General features: G+C 37.5%; 1 protein-coding gene across 1 annotated transcript; it reads right to left on the bottom strand.

Moving 5' to 3' along the window:
- Nucleotides 1-2053: 2053 nt before the first annotated feature.
- LOC129243595 (uncharacterized) lies at nucleotides 2054-12973 on the bottom strand (the record flags this gene model as incomplete). Its single annotated transcript, XM_054880726.1, has 3 exons — nucleotides 2054-3723; nucleotides 3963-4032; nucleotides 12929-12973. Coding segments are annotated over 3 exons (1785 nt in total), but the record flags the coding sequence as incomplete, so codon positions are not given.
- Between the last annotated feature and the right edge of the window lie 7530 nt (nucleotides 12974-20503).

The following is a 20503-nucleotide window of genomic DNA, read 5'->3' as shown; positions in this document are numbered from 1 at the left end:
GCTCCGTATGCATACATACATACACACATTATTGTAGTGCCATTTTTTATACATAATACAAGGAAAACTGTTGAGGACCTCCGAATAGTACTCATTTGTATGCTCTGCAGAAATATTTTCGAAATTAAACCTTTGCTTTGCTGTATTGTAATATTTGATTGAACTTATTAATTTACTTAAACTTGTTTAATATGTGCTTAATTTTTTGAACAGGTGGCAACCCTCTCAAAAATACTTTCGAACTTAATGCTTTGTTTACCTGTATTGTAATATTTGAATGAATTTATTAATTTGAAATAATTAAACTTTTTAACAAGTACTTAAATTTTCAAACAAGTGGCAACCCTTTACAAAAATATTTTCGAAATTAAACCTTATTTCATTAGACATCTGCCTAGTAATATTTCACTGAACTTATTAATTCACTTAAACATTTTTTACAAGTACTTAATTCTTCAAGCAAGTGGCAACCCTCTACAAAAATATTTTCGAACTAAGAACTTTTTTCCTAGACACCTGCGTTGTAATATTCGATTGAAACTATTACTTTAATTAAACTTTTTTAACAGGTGCAAGCAAGTGGCAACCTTCTACAAATTATTTTCGAAATTCAACCTTTTTTCCCTAGACACCTGTATTGTAATATTTGATTGAACTTATTAATTTACTTTAATTCAAATTTTTAACAGAGACTTAATTTTTCAAACAAGTGGCAACCCTCTACCAAACTATTTGCGAAGTGAAACATTTTTTCATGAAACACCTGCATTGTAATATTTGATTGAACTTATTAATTAAATTAAAACTTTGAACAGGTGGCAACCTTTTCAAAAATATATTCTAAGTTAAGATTTTGCAAACCTCCCATACTGTTTACTGAGTTTATTTTATTACTTTTTATTGAATTTAATTTTCAAACAAATGGCAACCCTCTACAAAACTATTTTAGAAATTAAAACTTTTTTTCATCAGATACCTGCATTGTAATATTTGATCAAACTTATTAATTGAATTAAAACTTTGAACAGGTGGCAACCTTATCAAAGATATATACTAAGTTACGATTTTTCAAATCTCCTTCCTTGTTTCAAACCTCCCATACTGTTTATTCAGTTTGTTTTATTACTTTTTATTGAATATAATTTTCAAACAAGTGGCAACCCTCTACAAAAATATTTTCGAAATTAAAACCATTTTTCGTTAGACACCTGTTTTGCAATATTTGATTGAATTTATTAATTTAATTCAATTTTTTTAACAGGTGGGGACTGTCTTAAAAGTGGCATATTTTTAATCCTGCCAAACCCACATACTTTTAAACCTTCACATTTATAATTTTAATAGCATTTTCCTTGTATGCTTGTTTTTATTTTTTCCTCAAATATGTCTCTAAGAAAATACATAAAGCAAAAATTATGACAAATTTGCTGACTGCCACTTTTAGGGGAAAAAGATATTTTTTATGTTAAGAACTATAGATATTTTGCAAAACTAAAACGATGCAAAAATAGAAAAAAAAACATTATTTTTGAAGAACCTCAAAGCTGCTTCGTTAAGTAAAGTAAACTATTTTAGAGTATAAATCTTAAAAGTAAAAATTACCGAATCAATTGGCTCCCATTCAGAATTCCATTCCTTTCTTGTCGCCTATGCAAATATGAAGCAAATTGGGTAGTATTTTTTTAGATACATGAAAAACACACACCAAAAATATGACATTTATGTAACTAACAAAGAAAATACTTTAAAATGTCTCATAAGTATTAACGTTACAATGAAATTTTAGAAAATAAGAAGCAAGCCGATTTATTAAAATTCTCCTTCGTCCGGACTCTTCTAAGTAAGAGATTGTTGCTAAATCGTTGAATTGAATAAAAGTCGAAGTTTGCCTAAAATGGAAATATTAAATGTTTACATTCTCATTTATCATTATTTGTATAAGTATTTACATAATAGAAATACTCACAATATTTACCTTATCTCTCAAATTAATTTCAATGGCCAACTCCCTCACTCACATAAATCAAATTGCAACTCAACTTTTCTCCCATCCTCATTCCTCATGCTTCCTCCTCTTTCTCAATTCGAATACACAAATTTCCATAATAAAAACAAAACTGCTCATGCCCAGTCCACAGAGTAGTAAGCACCACGGCAACTTCATATCTTCCACACGAATATCGTGAAAGTGCTCCATGCTACTATTATCCTTCAACGATAATTTCCCAGTTGCCCACATATCCATGAAAGTCATTGTGCGCCATTGTTCCAAAAGACCTGTTTCGATTACTCGAAGTATCATCTTGTTCAAGGGCTCCATTAGGTATGAATTCTCAGCCAAGGGTATGCTCATCAATATACGGTCAGAAATCTTTAACGTTGGAGCCAAACAGAATACTTTTTTTTCGAATTTTTGTTGTTGTAACTCGAAAATGGGCCAAATTGATTCCGGCATACTATAGCCAAATGTTGTGTCATACTCACCACGGTGACGCTTAAATGTTTTGGTATCTTCTAGTTGTATTATATCCTTGAATGTTTGATTGAAAGCAGGTCCCAGACTTCTTTGTACTATTTCGACTTCATTGCGGTTGAGCATGACTTTGAAATTAGCGCGTCGCATATCATCAAATGTAAGAATCCTCGGCTTTAGTGGAGGGCTCGTGAACAACGATTGGAAGTAAGCTGAATACAGGCTGCTAACGAAGAGGCCGAGTAGAAAGAGGAAAGTGTAAAGTATTTTCATTGAAAGTATTGGACGTTTTCGTATGCGTAGAGATAGGCCAAAAATGCCGCGGAAGATATTTTCATTAACTAATACATTGAACAAATTGAAGTCATTTGACTTTTTGTAGAATTTATGCTTTATAAAATTGTCCAGAATTGAGAAGAGGAAACCCAAAATCGCTAAAATTGTGATGACTTGGGTCGTGACGACCATCAAGTATATTTTCGAATACTCAAGCGGTTGCGGACATGGCAATACAATAAACCATTCAATCGACTCCACGGTATACGACATATACGGATAGGTGGCCTTCACATCATAAGATGATGGGCTTAAAGTGATTGCTATGTCCAAAATACCTTCCGTGACATAATCACTCAGAACGCTCGAATGTAGACCGTCACCTGGTGTGACTGGATGTAAATATTGGAATGTGACATTGTACTTTTCCGCAAAGGCGATCATCAGACGGCCAATGTAGCCACTCAAATGTTGTTGACCTGAGGCGTCTTCGTAAATCATAGTACGTGGCTCAGTTTGTCCCGGTAGAGTAATGAAAGTTTTCCCTTGCAGATTAGTGTAATGACAAGAAAAGTAGCTCTGCGTTTGGTTCAATGGCTCGGGCATCCAACGTCCACTGGGAAATGGGTAATATCGATAGATCAGTGATTCTGTGTAGAAGTCATTGAAGATCGCAATCACATTCGACATGATTTGAACTTCCAAGTAGTTCCGTAAGGTAGTTAGAAGCGTGGGCGAGGGTTTTGCGACTGCGATGCGTAAAATAATGCGAGTCTGACGTCTATGTTGTAAGTTGGCGGCCATAATGCTGAGTAGCTTGAGATTGAGCTGTTCTTGCAAGCAAATTACTGTGAGAATTTTACTGTTGAAATGGTCCTTTAGCTTGCCTTCCGGTGCCTTATAGCCGGAGACGAGTATCAACGGTATTTTTAGGTGCTTCCACAGTTCGTCAATAGGTAGACAACTTTTGTTCGCTGTTTGTAAGAGAAAAAGTGTATCAAAGGGATCCTCTTCGTAAATTCGACGTAGTGTATCGACAAACGGATCATCCACTGCCATGTCTTGGATGCGTTGTAAATGCGCCGAGCCGGTGGTGTTAAGCAGAAAAAGCAGCAGCAGTAAGAGTAGATACGACATTTATTGTAGCCGAATATTTCCGTACTAATTAAGATGTCAGTTTTTGGGGTAATATTTATGTGGTTGCAAGTCCTACCCAGCCGTTGATTAGCGTGCGACTTAACATCTGTCAGTGACAGCGCTAGTTTAATTGACTTTAAATGAAGCTATTCATTAATCAAGTAATAAAAAAACGCAGTTAATTATGTTCTCATATTCTGCACTAATTGCTTGAAATCTATAATTGTGTTATCTGCGCGATTAACTAAAAATAATATAATAATAGTTTTGATAGACATCGCTCAACAATTTTTAGATTGTAAAATATTCACACATATGCAAACATTCGAAACTGTCCATGCAGTAGATTTGGTTTTGTTATGGTATCATAGAGTCAAGAGTCACAATTTTAGGCGAGTGACCCCATCTTTTTCCAATAGCGCCTTTCGATCCATACAAAGCGAATGTTGCCTTACTTATCTTTTCCTCAATGTTGGACTTCCATGTTAGGATTAAACCCAGATATTTCACCTTGTCAGAAAGCACCAACGGAGCGCCCCTATTGAGGGGAGTAGATGTCTGGATATTTTACATTTCCTGATAAAAAAGATGAGTTCCATCTTGAGAGGATTTACCGACAAACCGCAGTCTGCGTTAAGATATACCTGCATCAAATCTTCTTCTTCTTAATTGGCGCTATCACCGCTTATGCGATTTTGGCCGAGTTTAACAAAGCGCGCCAGTCGTTTCTTTCTCGTGCTAACCGGCGCCAACTGGACACACCGAGTGAAGCGAAGTCCTTCTCCACCTGATCTTTCCAACGCAGAGGAGGCCTTCCTCTTCCTCTGCTACCACCAGCTGGTACCGCATCGAATACTTTCAGAGCCGAAGCGTTTGTATCCATTCGGACGACATGACCCAGCCAACGTAGCAGCTGGATCTTTATTCGCTGCGCTATGTCTATGTCGTCGTAAAACTCACAGCTCGTCGTTCCATCGCCTGCGATTTTCGTCGTTGCCATCGTGCAAAGGTCCAAAAGTCTTACGCAGAATCTTTCTCTCAAACACTCCAAGCCTCGCCTCATCGGATGTTGTCATCGTCCAAGTTTCTGCGCCATACGTTAGGACGGACATGATGAGAGCCTTGTAGAGTGTTAGGTTTGTTCGTCGAGAGAGGACTTTACTGCTCAGTCGCCTACTTAGTCCAAAGTAGCACTTGTTGGCAAGATAGATTCTACGTTGGATTTCAAGGCTGATATTGTTATCGGTGTTAATGCTGGTTCCTAAATAAACGAAGTCTTTTACGACCTCGAAATCATAACTGTCAACAGTGACGTGGGTGCCGATACGCGGGAGTTTGATGACAGGGGGTACTTCTTTTTGTCCTCGTTCACCACTAGACCCATTCGCTTTGCCTCTTTTCCCAGTTTGGAGAAGGCAGAACTAACAGTGCGGTTGTTAAGGTAAAAATCACACACTTCCCTCTAACAATTAGTGCCACTGACAATGACAACCCAGAGATCTGGTGAGAGAACACTGCCTTGCGCCTCTTATGTGCATGTCAGTCTGTTAAGCGGTTTTAGCAAGAAAGATGAAATACTAATTGGCCTGAAATCATTAGCGAAGATGTGTGAGCTCCTGCCTGCCTTGGGTATGAAGACATGTGGCGGTTTTGTCCTCCCCAATTTTCGTATATAGACCCTGACTACGCAGCTCGCATAGGGGTTAACCAACGGCATGATTCTGCAGTTAGACAGGTGTGGGGCCATCAGAACATCAAACAGCCATGGATGCCAAAAAGGATTGGTGCGCTTCCCAAGCTGATGTTATAAGCTGTTGGATTCATCAGACAACGACTCTTCGCCTCTCATCGCACAACATCCCGATGCGTCTCTCAAGTGGAGTGGGAAACTCACCGAGAGAACTTGTATGAACTTCGACGACTCATGAAAGCCCTCCACGCTTTGACAAAAGCTTCTCTAAGAGTCCCTCTTAGCCTTCCCAATTTCGGATTTAGAGAATCCTAGCTCTATCTTATAAAGCTCCCATCTTGAGGGAGTCTGAATACCGAAGCTGAAAAAGCCTTTACGCCGAGCATCGTTACAAGAAAGTTCCCCTTACAAGAAACAGTAACAACCGAACTCTTGCAAGGGTTAATGCCGTACAAACAGAATGACAATTCAGTCGAGTAATGAGCTCGATGACATAGTGGGGACACTGAGATCCCGTCTCAACATCGACGTTAACTAACAGCCACAGCAGAAAGCGACACCAAACTCGGATAAAGGCGCTCCGGCCCCTCTGGCAATGACCCCAAAGCCCGGCACGCTATTCGAACTGGTAGAGCGTCTAGGAGAGGAAATCGACGGACTACTTTCATATGTCAAACAGCGAGAAAATGTCCAAGTCATATTAGAAGAATGTGGAGTATAATAATATGCGCACACGCTGACATGTTCATGCAACTCGAAGCCGAAGATTGAAGGGTCAGGCTGATATCGACCCCATTGCGGATAAAAGTAGCATTCCCCAAATATTTATATGGAATGTTTATGCTATTGCAACAACACAAAATAAGTGTAAAACTGAAATCGCCTACATCTTTTCGAAGACTCGATGAACCTAAATATAGAATTCAAACTCCGCCTTGAGCTATATTCGAAGTTCGAAGCCTCTAGCTCATCGGCAATTTGCTCCTTAAATCTATTTAAGTGCTCACTAATGGCAATCGAATCACGTCAGGTCTACTCTATATGAACGCTTAATGAAATTTCTAATTTGCCCTCCATAAGGCTCATGAATCAGTTAGTGCTTCAAGCCATTCATCAACACCCAAATAAATACTCAAGCCAATAAAATTCTTGGTTGATTGAAAATATTTCCTTTCGTAACATATTTGAGGACACTTCAATTACGATCATTTTCAGCCTGATAAAATCTATCACAACGGCAATTTTATATATGTACATAGATTCTGGCATTTTAGGTCATTCACATATTAGCTACTAATGTTCCTGCTTTCGGATTTCGGTAGTAAAATTATATGAAGAAGCAAAATAGTCTTAGCAGCCTTCTTAAAGAGTAAAGTACGAGTCTGCGGCAAAATGTTGCTAATAAGCAGTGCAATACTTCTCCTCAACTCTCCACTGTCGGTGGCTCCCTTCTCAAGCAACTGGAACTTCGCAAACACTTCGTGCGTCAACATCAGCCAAATTATAAACAAAATTCAATTGGAGCGAAAAATCTACTCATTCATCATTGAAAATGCCTACAACTCAAGTCAGAGTTGTCTCTGTGATGAAACCATTCGAATGCTCAGCGCTTATGGCACTGTTAGACTACTGCAGGCCAACAGCTCTTGCTCGCACACGCCCAGTCACTCCAATGATGAGATTCTATTGATTCGTTGTTTACCGAATAGATTTGTGTCGGATTCATTGGAGGCGATGGTCGGTTGTCTCAAAAACAAACGCAATATCCGCATTCTCTTCATCTGGAATACCGAATACAAGACTGAATTGATAAAACACCGTGAAGAACTTCAAAAACAGCAACAACTACTTTTCGAATATTGTGCCCAAATGCGCTTATTGAACGTGATCAGTATTTACAGAGACTACGTGGACGATGGACACTTCTATACTTTTAGCTACTTTCCTCAGTTCCATGTCCAACGTAAGGCAATGAAGGAGGATTGCTTTCCCGATCGCATCAGAGACATGAAGGGTGTCGCCATACGTTTTCTTCCCGAGAATATTGAACCATGGATTATTGTGTGGCGTGACCGGTTTGGTCATATTCAGGTTACTGGGTTTGTGGCAAAACTTTTGCGTGAATTCGCTAAGCGAAACAATGGTACACTAACCTATTCGGTAATTGATAATTTGGCGCAAGTACAAAATTGGTTACCGTTATTAAAGAATGATACTGCCGACATAGTGACTGGAATCGGAAGTTCAAGCTTAAAGTCAGCTGGTGTTGATATTTCGACAACTTTGGTGTCAACTGATTGGATTATTATGCTACCTTTACCTCCCCTGGTACCTGATAGCGAAGTACTTTTATTTCTACTCAATTCTGTGTTGGGACTATTTCTCCTGTTACTACTCCTCATCTTCTCATTCGTTCTTACATTGGAAGGTTTGCTTTGGCGGCGACGTTCTTCAACAAATAGTTTACGTTTCTTCATTTGGATATTCACCAATGTTGTGCTCCGTAGTATAATTGGTCAGCCCTCGTGCTCGGTCGTCCACGTCAAGGCGAAATTCACAAAACGTTTTATTTACATTTTTCTCTTGCTCAGTGGCATCTTCATGAGCACCTATATAACTGCGGGCCTTAATTCGTATTTAACCAGCAATCCACGCAAATACTCCCGTCTAACAACGTTCGAGGAGTTAATAACTTCCGAAATAAAAATTAAAGAAAGTGAAAGAATGTATAGTACTCTGACTTTTTATATCGATCCGAAATACGTCAGAATCATTGAAAACAAATTCATAATTGAACCATCGTCCGAGCAACTGCAACATCAGCGTTCCTCTTTGGATACACGATTTGGTTATACAGTAGGCGACGCATTATGGAAGGCGTTGTCAAGACATCAATCGTATTTACCACGACCACTCTTCTATGTGAGCGAAAATATCTATGTGATAAAAAATCTTTTACTGTCAATACCTTTGCAAGAACACTCCATTTATACGGAAGCGCTCAACAATATGATCCATCAGGCGAAGAGTATAGGTCTAACTGATTTATGGATCCGTCAGATCTATGATGACATGTTGGCGGCGAAAAAAATTAATAGAACTATAGTGAAGCTCGTTGAATATGAACCATTGGATTTGACATATTTCTACTGGTTGTGGTGGATGTATGGCTTTGGCGTGAGCTTATCCGTTTTGGTATTTTGCGCCGAGGTTTGGTATTACAAAAGAACACAAAAGAAAGCTTTAGGTGAGCAGAGAAGATTGAAGAGGAGAGTTCGAAGAGGTAGGAAATGACTTTAGAGTTAGTTGTAACCTTCGTCATTTCGAACTGGATATTCACTCATAAGGGAAATGTTGAACTGAGTCTACTACTGTCCATTTTACAAAGTAAAGACAGTATCTCTCATATTTATATGTACGGTATACCTAATTTCAATGCACTGTAATTCAATGTTCGTAGGTAAAATTGTTGTAGAATGTACTATGTTGTAACGGTGAAAAATAAATATAAAAAGAAAATCAGCGAAAATTAATTGTAGCTGCATGCTCCTACGTATATAAGAAAATGGTATACCGAAAATGGTTGCAGTTGATAAATGTTAAGAATATTTTTTATATTATGAATGGAATTTTTTGATTCGACAGTTTGGGAAGGTGGTAAGAGACTTCCTATGAATGTCGTTTAATGCCTGTCTGTAAGCTGTCTGATCCTGTAATGGTAGTTATGTGCGATCTCGGATCTCGTCGGTGTAGTCAAGGACAATTGAAATTGTTGACCGGAAAATGCTAAAAAATTGCTGGCTAAAGTAGCTCGCGAATCTCTTCGGTTTCGATGAAGTATAACCTCTAAAATTGATTGCCACTCGGTTCTAGGTTTCGTCCTAACGGTGGATCAGTGCGTACTCACACCATAGGTGCAGTTGCAGGTCTTCATTTGCTGAGCCCATTTAATACGATTTTGTTGGAATATCAGTTGCCGAATCTCCAATATGACATACGAGATACCCGGGGACCGGTCTAGCTTAGGTGCTTACAATTGCTTCCTAGAAAGGCTGCTTCAGCTGGCAAAATAGGACCTATCCATGTGCCGGAACATCCCAGCAGGAATGAAGCGAGCCGAATAATGCTTTCCGAAATGTATCTGAAAATGTTCCGGGAATTGGTATTACAGCTGGCAACGTGGGACCTCGTACTCCACTCCTTAAAAGAGTGGCTAACGCATTGCTTGCGCTAGGGTGGTCGGCTGGCTACATACGCGCTATTGAAAGTTTGTTTGCTGCAGGACCAAGTACTGTAGGGGAAATAGGATTGCGATTTATGCAGCGCAGTATGCAATAATTTAGCTTAATCAGTTCATATCACACACATCCTGAAGAAGTAAGAAGAATTGCAAATGGCTTTTCCCCAATATTGTGTTGCCACTTAGAAATTGAGCCAAACAAAAAGGATGTCTTACACTGCGTAAATGGCATCTGCACAAAATACATACGAAATGAGCAGACATAATTGCGCTTTTAAGTTTCCTATGTCGTGGCAGCTAAAGTTACTTTCCAAATCTAGTAATCTTTCTTTCTTTTTTTGTGGTAGACTACATAGGCTGGTATAGCCCAACAAATTGGTTTGTGTTTTTTTTTACGAGGTGTAAAAGCATTTAAAAGCCTTAGTCAGTGTGGCACTTTAATGCCTTTAAAAACACCTCAAGTCCGACGGTGTTTCCTACAGGGATACCGATTTTGTAACTGCGGCTGGAGACCATCGTGAGCACTAAGATCAATGGTCAGTTGCATTCATCTGCTGTACGTTTTGCAGCATTTTCGAGAGTCGTTCTTGCTGTTGCGTTCATCTAGCACTATTCCTTTAATCAATGTTGCGAAGTTCCACGATAACTCATGCTGCAAAAGCTTGTACCGTCCTCTACTTTTCATTCGACTGAAGCATTTGTGGGACTAGATTATTGGACATTAGCAAGCACAGCAGGTTGCCACCTTCCTTAGCGAACCTAATGCAATAAAAGGCCACATGCTCGACAACCACATCATCTTCGCTCAAACATTCGGAGTAATAAGGATTACCGGCCAAGTCTAGGCGATGCATCTATTTTTGGGCCCATTCGTATCCGCTTAAAAGCTGCGTCAGGAAAGAACCAACGTCTCCGTGTTTTCGACAGATCCAATCGTTAATTCGTGGGAGCACCGGCCTTTTCATGACTGCCCCCTTTTTGATTGTCATTCAGCTATCAAGGCAGAACTTTCTGCTTGTTCAAGTTCCTCTGCCATCTTGAGTCCTTGTATGTATAAACAGTATAACCTCTTCTGTTCATTCGCCCGTATGTTTCTAGGCATTTTGCTACCTATGACGCAGATCACATCGTCCGACAACGTCCTATAGGCACGTGCGGTTCCGTGCGCTGACTTGCTCTGCTGACCTGTAGTACTTTTTTTAAATTTTACCTTTTTTTACATCAGCCCAGGTTGGAGAGGCGTACAGTAGACTGGGGCGAAAAACATTTTTTTTTTAGTATCGAATTCTAACAATTCGGAAAAGTTGCACAGTTAGACTAATAAAGTTTGTGCCAAATTTCAGCCCCTATCTTCCGTGGGAAGTCCTAAAGACGGGAACTGGGAGAAGAGTCAGAAGGAAACAGAGAGCCAGCCTTTTCGATCATAACCGGACAAGTTGCCAAGAAAATCATTTGTATTTATAACAAGGCTTCTATTCACACAATTTCACATTCACGCGCAATATACATGACAAATGAGTATCATAAAAAATACAGAGAAATTAAAAAGGGTTTGTATTCTGCGCATAGAAGTCTTGCATTGAAAAAACGTGCTGATGACTTTAAGGCGAATGCTTCGCAACTTTTTGATATTTCAACTTGTAAGTGTCAAGATTTTACAACTTGCTCATGTCTAAGAGAAAAAAAAGTTCCTCCAAAAGACCAAGCTTTTCTGTCAGACCAAAGAGGTGCCCGTATAGGCCGTATCGGAATAGTGAAATACAAAATAATAGTATCTTGAAAACGGGCCAAGGCTCCTGTTTGAAACTATCAGACGGACTCGGTGCCTCGCACCTAAATGTTGTTAATGTTTCTATTTCTCGGAACCCATATTTTGCTCTTCCGGAAAACATCCTTTTGACAATGATGACTGATGTGAGGCGAGAAATTCGCCTCGATGCTCTCGCAAAAATTTTGCAAGCGCGAAATAGTTTACTACATGCATTTCGTACTCTACCCAATCTCGATTTTGATACTGATGATTACAGCAAAATGATAAACTAGTCTTCGGTAAATATAATCTCTCCCCCCGTTCTAAATAACGTAACAAACGAAATTGTTACGGAGATTTTATCATCCAACAATGTGTATGAGAATTGGGCGTTCTCTAAATATCCATGCCACACACTTGCGGTTAAAAAAAAAATAAAAAATAATAAAAATTAAAAAAAAAATATATAAAAATTAAAAACAAAAAAAATAATAAAATAAAAAAACAAAAAAAACAAAAAAAACAAAAAAACAAAAAAATAGTAACCCAAAGTGCAGCAACCTCCACGTGAAGGGTTCTGGGCTACAAAAATATTCATGTACTCGTATTTTCGCAATAAAAAGTAGGCCAAAAGCTGCACAATCAATAACGTTTTATTATTTTTTTATAGTGTACAGGTGCTTAATCTTGGATAAATTTATATCTAACTAGCGGACCCTCTGCCTGCTTCGCTAGGCATATCAAAATTATAAATGAATAATGAACACTCGATTTAGATTCACTCTATGTGTATTTATTCTTTTTTTACAATATAAAATGTTAATGTAATGTTAATTTTAAACTTAAACTAACGCAAACCCTTTTCGTAAACTACATTTTTTGTTTTGCCCTGAGTTGTGGTATAAATAAACGGAACTGATGGCTTTCCTACACGTGAACATGATACATATAATTGTCCGTGGGGGAAGCATGGATATTCTAAGTCAATTCCGCATAATTCCAGCGATTGTCCTTGTACTTTGTTTATTGTCATTGCAAATGCAAGACGTATTGGAAATTGCAATCTTTTGAAGTCAAAAGCTAAATCTGGTGGAATCGGCGGAATACGCGGAATCAATACGTCTTCACTTTTGAATTTTCCTTTTAAAATTGTTGCTTCAATAAGATTATTAATGACCTTTTTGCTTCTGCTAATCTGCTAAGTAAAATAATTGGTGCACCAACTTTAAATTGTAAGCGATGAGCCGGCAGTCCAGATAAATCCAAGGAATTTACAAATTCTGTTGAATAATTTACAGCGTCATCTTGATTTATAACTGTATCAATTGATTTAAATGTTAGAATCTCACCAGGCATATCATTTAAAATATTCGCATTCAATTGACCAACATCCTTATTTTTCGCAGCCAGTATTGCTCTTTCAGCTAACCAATTGTGATTTTGATAATTTTGCGCAATATTTGGAAAAACACTTGAAACTAATTCTTGTTTCGTGTGTGCAAAATTACAAAAATTATCTGGCAAAGTGATTAAGCCAATAGCAGCATCAATAGGAATTTGTCCATTTCCTATCTTCAGAAGTTGTCTTGAAAATTCTTCAGCCGATGCATAATTTTGCAAATAAACTCGCAGATTTGTTTTCAAAGTCAAAGTTTTTACGTGCCTCCATAAATGGGAATTTAAACATGCTTTTAATTCACCTGCTGGTGTTGAACGGGGAATTACTGGCAAAGTTTGACGAAAATCACCAGACAATAATATTAAAGCACCACCAAATATTTCTTGATTATTACGTAAATCTTTCAAAGTTCTATCCAATGCTTCCACTGATTTTTTATGTGCCATTGCACATTCATCCCACACATTTAATTTGCATTGTTGCAAAACTCTTCCCATTCCAGTAAGTAATATAATTTTCTTTTTTCTATTGTTGAAATTAAATTTCTAATTCTTTTGGCCGCATAAGTTGATTTCCAATAAGTTAAAACAAAATAATGGAAAAGTAATGAATTTAATCAAAAAAACATGAAAAACTTACAATGTGCATTACAATCGCTAACAACAACAACGAAACCACCGTTTTTTTGTTTTCACTGATTATTAAAATTTTACGCACAATATATTTTATTTTTATAAATTTTTTCCCAAAAAAAAAAAACAACAATGAAAAACACACTCATATTTGCTATTTTAGTTGTTAAATGAAAATGTGTTTCAGGTACTTTTTAATGTTGCAACTACTCTTTGACTTTGAAACTGCTTACACTCACAAAATAATCCAACTCGTTTAAACACACATACAAATATAATTATTTATTTTGGGTTTCCCACTCGTCAAAGCAGCACATAAGATTGCATTATTTAATTATTATTTTTTTTTTTTTTTTGCAGATGCAGCTCCAAAATTAAAATTATGTGGGTCCCGGGGCATTGCGGAATTGGTGGTAACACCTTCGCCGACAAAGCAGCCAAGGAAGCTAGCTCCTCACCAAGTATTTTTCACAACACTTACTTTAAGGCGGATATTAAAAACAGAATCAATGCTTTTATTAAAGAATTCACACACAACGATTGGTGCAAATATCAGCATGCCTACAAGCTCATAAATCCGGAACGAAATAGGCCAGATATCCCATCGAAATGCTCCTCTCAGCAGCTAAAAATTTTCACAAGATGCCGTCTAAATCATACCAAAATTAGCCACGAACACCTTCTAACTGGGAAAGCAGCCCCCGAGTGTAGTATATGCAACCGCCCACTGTCGATAAATCACATTTTAGATCATTGCCCTAAGTTTTCCAATAGTAGGAAAAACATATTTAAAAACCAATCACCTTCCGTCGCATTAAGAAAATACTCACCCGATAATGTTAAAAATATTTACAATTTTATATACCAAAATAAACTACTATATCTTGTATAATATAATGATGATAAAATATTCTCTAAATTTAAGTTGTTATACTCAGTAATGTTAAAATATATTAGATAAACATCAGGCCGATAGTCTTAGTAGCTAGTGCCTCTTTTCTGTAATATAGTTATTTATAATTATATTTCATTATTAATAAATAAATAAATAAATATTTAATTATTACCTAATACAAACTTGTTCTCTTTTAACAATGATAATATTACTATGTGAAATCAAGTAAATATGCATTTTTGTATTATATCCTGAGCATTTGTCTTCAGCGCTATATCAATGCTCGAACACTTGGAGCATGAAATTTACAGAAGAATTGTAACAGAAATGCCTGAGAGCGCTATTTTAGTTATACCTGCTTTTAGGCATTTATCTCGTAAACGTACGTTTGCCCATATAAAATTGTCTACGTAAATGCATGAAAAAAGTGTTAGCATAACTTTTTCGAGTATATGTGTATACATGCAGGAGGATTTATTTTTTACATTTTGCTCGTCGGCTTTCGCGTTTTCTTTTCTTGGTTTTAGACTTTCATCACAGAAAAATTACGCAAACCCATGAACAAAGTTATACTAATAGAAACCTGATCTTAATACTCGAGCTACCATCAAATTAACACATTTTATTTTTGAAACAAAACATTTATGGCAACTGTCGATCCATATGATGGATTTCAAAAAATGTATGGATTCAACCGCTGAATAATTTCGTATATTTTAAATCCATCTAAACTTTTACATTTGAGCATTTATATACATATATGTATTTAACATTTAATTTAAGTAAACGTTTCAATATTTGTCCAAAAACTTTGAGCTTCGAAAAATACAGGCTTATGGTTATTAATGGAATCAAATATATTTAACGAATTTTTATTTTATCTAAATCATAAAACGTTCAAATGAAGCTCAAAATATTTTTCCAGTTAAAAAAAAGCAATGTGCTTTGATGCCGTGTCATGCATGCATAAAAAGGAAAGAAAAGAGAGGACAACTATTGCGTTACGAATAATACAGTCGCATACGGCACCCGACATCGAAACAATGTTATTCATGACTGTGTATATTCTATTCATTTGCGTGTATTCTATGTTCTGTACCATACCCATGGGCACGTTGTTAACCTCCTGCCGCCTTGACACTAACAACTGCAGCCCAATAAATAGGTAAGAGGCGCTAAAACGAATGACTCTCCCTATCCAAATAAATATTTCATCCGATTTCAGTTGAAAATTGGATAAATTCAGAAACAACTTAAGTCTGGTGCAACTTGAAACCTAGCGACTTTTGAGCTACTCTTTATCATGCAAAGTGTGTTGAAAAATATTTCTTAATAGAAATCCAGTCCTTATAATTGCGAATGTATCGAATTACATGCCAAACAGCCTGCAAAGGTAAGTGTGTATAAATATGTTTTTATATCTAACTTCCAGCAAGATGTGCGCTAATTCGTCCAACGAGTAGCGAAGTCTATGACCAGCTTAAATATTTATGAAATGTGCTTGAGGCAGGGCTGTGATTATTAACCAACAATTTTCATTTCATTAATATTCTAATAGCTGGGGAAGTAAAATTATGCAGCTGAAGTAGGGAAATTATGCAATTATCGCTGGTGTACATTAGGTAGGGTCGTTTTAAAATGCTCCTTGTGCTCTAGAGCTACCCAAAAGTAGCCAAAATACTTGGATCACTTGACAAGGAGGATCAAAAGGGTACACCACATGTTGAACTAAAGGGGCGGAGCCTTTTGTTCACATGACTGGGCCTAAGCGGCTTCTCTAGAGCCGCAGCTACCGAATCATAACCAGGCTTGGTTATTTGTGTACACGAAAGTATTAAGTGAGTAAAAAAAAAATTAAATAATTGGCGCGTATACTTCTGTTAGGTGTTTGGCCAAGCTCCTCCTCCTATTTGTGGTGTGCGTCTTGATGTTGTTCCACAAATGGAGGGACCTACAGTTTCAAGCCGACTCCGAACGGCAGATATTTTTTGTATTTTTATGAGGAGCTTTTTCATGGCAGAAATACACTCGGAGGTTTGCCATTGCCTGCCGAGGGGCGACCGCTATTGAAAAATGTTTTTATTAATTTTTGCTTTCACCGAGATTCGAACCAACGACCTCTCTGTGAATTCCGAATGGTAATCACGCACCAACCCATTCGGCTACGGCGGCCGCTAGTGAGTACCACAGCCAAAATTCGACTTGAACTGAAACAACCACTTTAAGCATTTTGAACAAATCTTTTGGGATGGGTGAACTGACAAAATATTAGCATTGATTAAAGAAAGTCGAAAATTTAAGCCTAAAAATGACACCGAATACAAGCGACTTCACAATGTTATACGAAAAGAAATGAACCAATTAAATATTCAGTGTTCTGAAATAGAAAACTTGCAGCTATTGCACAACGATTCTGCTCTACATAAAAAATTAAAGAAACCTCCAGTGTCTACAGAAAAGAAGCCTTCGGTGTTCTCATGAATGATGATTTTCATATAATTTCAGGGCAAGAAGAAGTAAAAACTACTTGGGCAAAAATATGTGAATGGTTTATTTAATGATGAATTCAGGCAAGACTTCGATTTGAACATTAAAAACGATATATTGTCGGGACAAAGTAGAACAAAGGAAGAGGTGTTAAAAGCAATAAATTCTGCAAAAAAAAAAAATCCGTAGGACCGGATGAAACTCCAGCTGAATTATATAAATTTGTAGATGAAGGAAATATAGGAATTATATCTCAAATATTTAACAAAATCTACGATTATGGTGTATAACCAAAGGAGTGGCTGCAGTCGACCTTCGTGCTGTTGACTAAAAAGTCCAGAGCTAACAAATGCGATGCTTATCGACTTATTAGTTTAATGAGTCATGGCTTGAAAATATTCCTTAAGATCCTTCACAACCGTTTATTTACAAAACTGCGAACAATCAATGGGTCGTACACAATTCGGATACAAACAAGCTATGGGAATGCGTGCAGCTTTTTTAAACCTTCAAGTCCTACACTTCCACAGCGTAAAATGCATGAAACAAAAATACCAGCATGCAAAAAAACGCGTGGGTATCTGGTGACAAAGCCTCATTGAGGGACGCCCTACAGAGTATCGATGATACCGCTCTGCAAAACTGGCAGACCAAATGGAACGATAGCAGGATCCCCGACATACAGAAATGGATCCCGAGAACACATGGAAACTGGGCACGGCTGTTTCAGGCAGTTTTTAAAAACCTTCAAATCTTAGTACTAAACTGTAAAGACGTCCGGGAGATATTTTTATATGCTTCATTGACTATGAAAAGGCGTTTGATAAGGTACTGCCCACAAAACTATTTGACATTTCGAGGCAAATGGACATTAATGAAAAATAAGTAAGATGCATTTCCAACTTGTATTGGGGCCAAACTGCGAACGTGAGACTACAAAACGACGTGAAGAGTGATGTTTCAATCAAAAGAGCAGGTCGCCAAGGATAAGCTTTATCACCAATGCTCTGTAATTTATACTCGGAAGAAGTTTTGGGATCAGTCAACTTAGGAATAAAAGTCAACGGCAAAATAATAAATTACATACGATTTGCCGATGACACCAGAATGGTAGGTAGGTAGGTTCAACAGTCTCTTTCTCTGTAGGATCCCCACAATAGGGGTTGTACGGAATTCCAAGCTTTTCCGCATGAGTACCGATTACCCATTGACCAGTGAACACCGCAATGAGTTTGGAAATTAAATGGCGGGGGATTAGCAGCCCCTTAACCGTTCTGTTTCTATCGTATTGGGGTCATAGTGTTTTCGAAATAGCACACGATGAGACAGACCTCCATCTGTCTTGCGCTTTTCTTAGAAAGAAATTGTGTAGTTTCCCTTTAACAATGGACAAAGGGACACCGATGTCTGCGAGGGGGACAGCTGAAACCGGTTCTGTCGATCGATTCCTGACAAGCTCGTCGGAAATTTCATTTCTCTCTATATTCCTGTGCTCAGGAACCCAGATAAGGGAGATGTTTCCTGCTGACACCACAATATTGGCTGACAAAATTAATGTTACCTGCAATATCTCCTTAAAAAAGTCAGCGGAAAAAGTCTGCAATACGGCCTAAGTATTAACACCCAAAAAACCAAATTCATGGTTGTTTCAAAAAACTCTCAACAAATCACCAATTCAAACATTTATTGTATATGACAATCCGATTCAAAGAGTATCCCGATTTAAATACCTAGGATGTTGGCTTAGCGGAATATGGACAAGTGACAGAGAAATTTTTTGTCGTATTGAAGCAGCGAGGGAAGCTTTCTTCAATTACAGGAAAGTTCTTTCCAATGAGAGCTTGAACATAAAATTAAGTCTTCGGAACCTTAAATGTTACGTTCGGTCTGTTTTGTTGTACGATGTGGAGGCATGGACACTAGAGGTTACGTGTATGAATGAATTACAGGCGTTTGAGATGTGGCGCTATCGGCGTATGATGAAAATATCCTGGACAGACAAAGCTGGCAACAAAGAAGTCTTAACGAAACTTAGAAAGGCAAAACCGCTTATTTTGGTCTTATTATGCGTGGTCTTAAATGTGAGTTGTTGCAGCTGATGGTGCAAGGTAAAATCTCGAAGGCAAGCGAGGAATCGGAAGGAAGCAAATGTCTTGGCTTTCGTAACAGAAGAGAGTGGGCAGGATTAAGGAGTATTGGGCAGTTGGTTGAAGCAGCCCGAGGCAGAGACAATTACCATAATATTATTTTTATATATCAAAATGAATGATTGTCTGTATGTCAACGACGAACTCAAAAACTACTGGACCGATTATCATAAAAATTGGTATATATATAATATATATATGTATTTTTACACCCATTGATCCAAAAATGAGCTTCGTCGCTGAACACAATTTTTCGATAAAAAAGTGGATCTTCGGCCAACTTTCCAAGAGCCCATTCACCATAAATTCTGCGTTGCAGTAGGTCGTTCGGCTTCAATTCTTGCACCAGCTGTATTTTGAAAGGCTTCACACCTGAATCCTTTCGCAAAATTTTCCACGCTGTTGAGTAACAGAGGCCTAATTGCTGCGAACGGCGACGAATCGATAATTGATGGTCATCATTAATAGCTTAAAAATCACCCGTTACTTGCACATTGTCAAACCGGCGCTCTTTCATACGCAAATTAGCTATCCTATCTAAATTCTCTGGGGTTGGCTTTGCTAATTGTCAAATGCGTTGTTAAGGCTATAAGAAAAATCGACCACACCAATAGGAAGTAAATGCAAAGCAGCTACTGTTTTAATACCTCGGAGACTAACGCCGCTATTAAAATGCATTAGGTGAATATTGTTTTAAATGATAAAAAAGAAGTATTGACCTATTCTGTTGCTCCATTGCATTTAGTTGTAGTTGTTTAGGAAATGAGCTGAACTTAGTAGAGAGTTTGCTTGAGTTAAGTGAAGTTGCGATTGTTCGAAGCGCGCCAACCGCGCACAATTATTGTTGTAGTTAATTGTTTAGCTAAGAAATATTCGATTCTATTAGCATTCGAGGTGCGTGTCTCAAATAAAAGAATCTTAGATGATGGAATAAAATAGATTTTATTTATAAAAGTGAACATAAAGATAAAGTCTTTAGGGGAAAAAAATCGTTGGCTGCCTGCGTATAAATTTTGTTTAAGTGCAGATATAAATCCGATTTAACGCTTAAAATTAGTACTTAAATACGAAGGAAACAGGACTTCCTAGAAATAAGCAACAATTTTTGTTTTGGAAGTCGACTTATTTGTTGGAGAAAAGACATATTTTTTGAAGAAAAGACATATTTAATAAACTTTCATTGATACAAGTTGCAAATAATATAAATTTTTGTTTCCATGCAATATAAAAAAATCGTATTTTTTGCCTTGTTTTTCGAATGGCACGCGACCAGCCAACTGGGAATGCCAATTCTACTTTAAAGTGAAATTTTTTTTGTTATACATACCCTATGATCAAAAAGTACCGGGAATGCTTAATTTAAACGAACCGCGCACG

The sequence above is a fragment of the Anastrepha obliqua genome, chromosome 4 (assembly GCF_027943255.1).
Source record: "Anastrepha obliqua isolate idAnaObli1 chromosome 4, idAnaObli1_1.0, whole genome shotgun sequence".
Lineage (NCBI taxonomy): Eukaryota > Metazoa > Arthropoda > Insecta > Diptera > Tephritidae > Anastrepha > Anastrepha obliqua.
The sequence above is the reverse complement of the archived record's forward strand: the minus strand, read 5'-3'. Positions and strand labels throughout refer to the sequence as shown.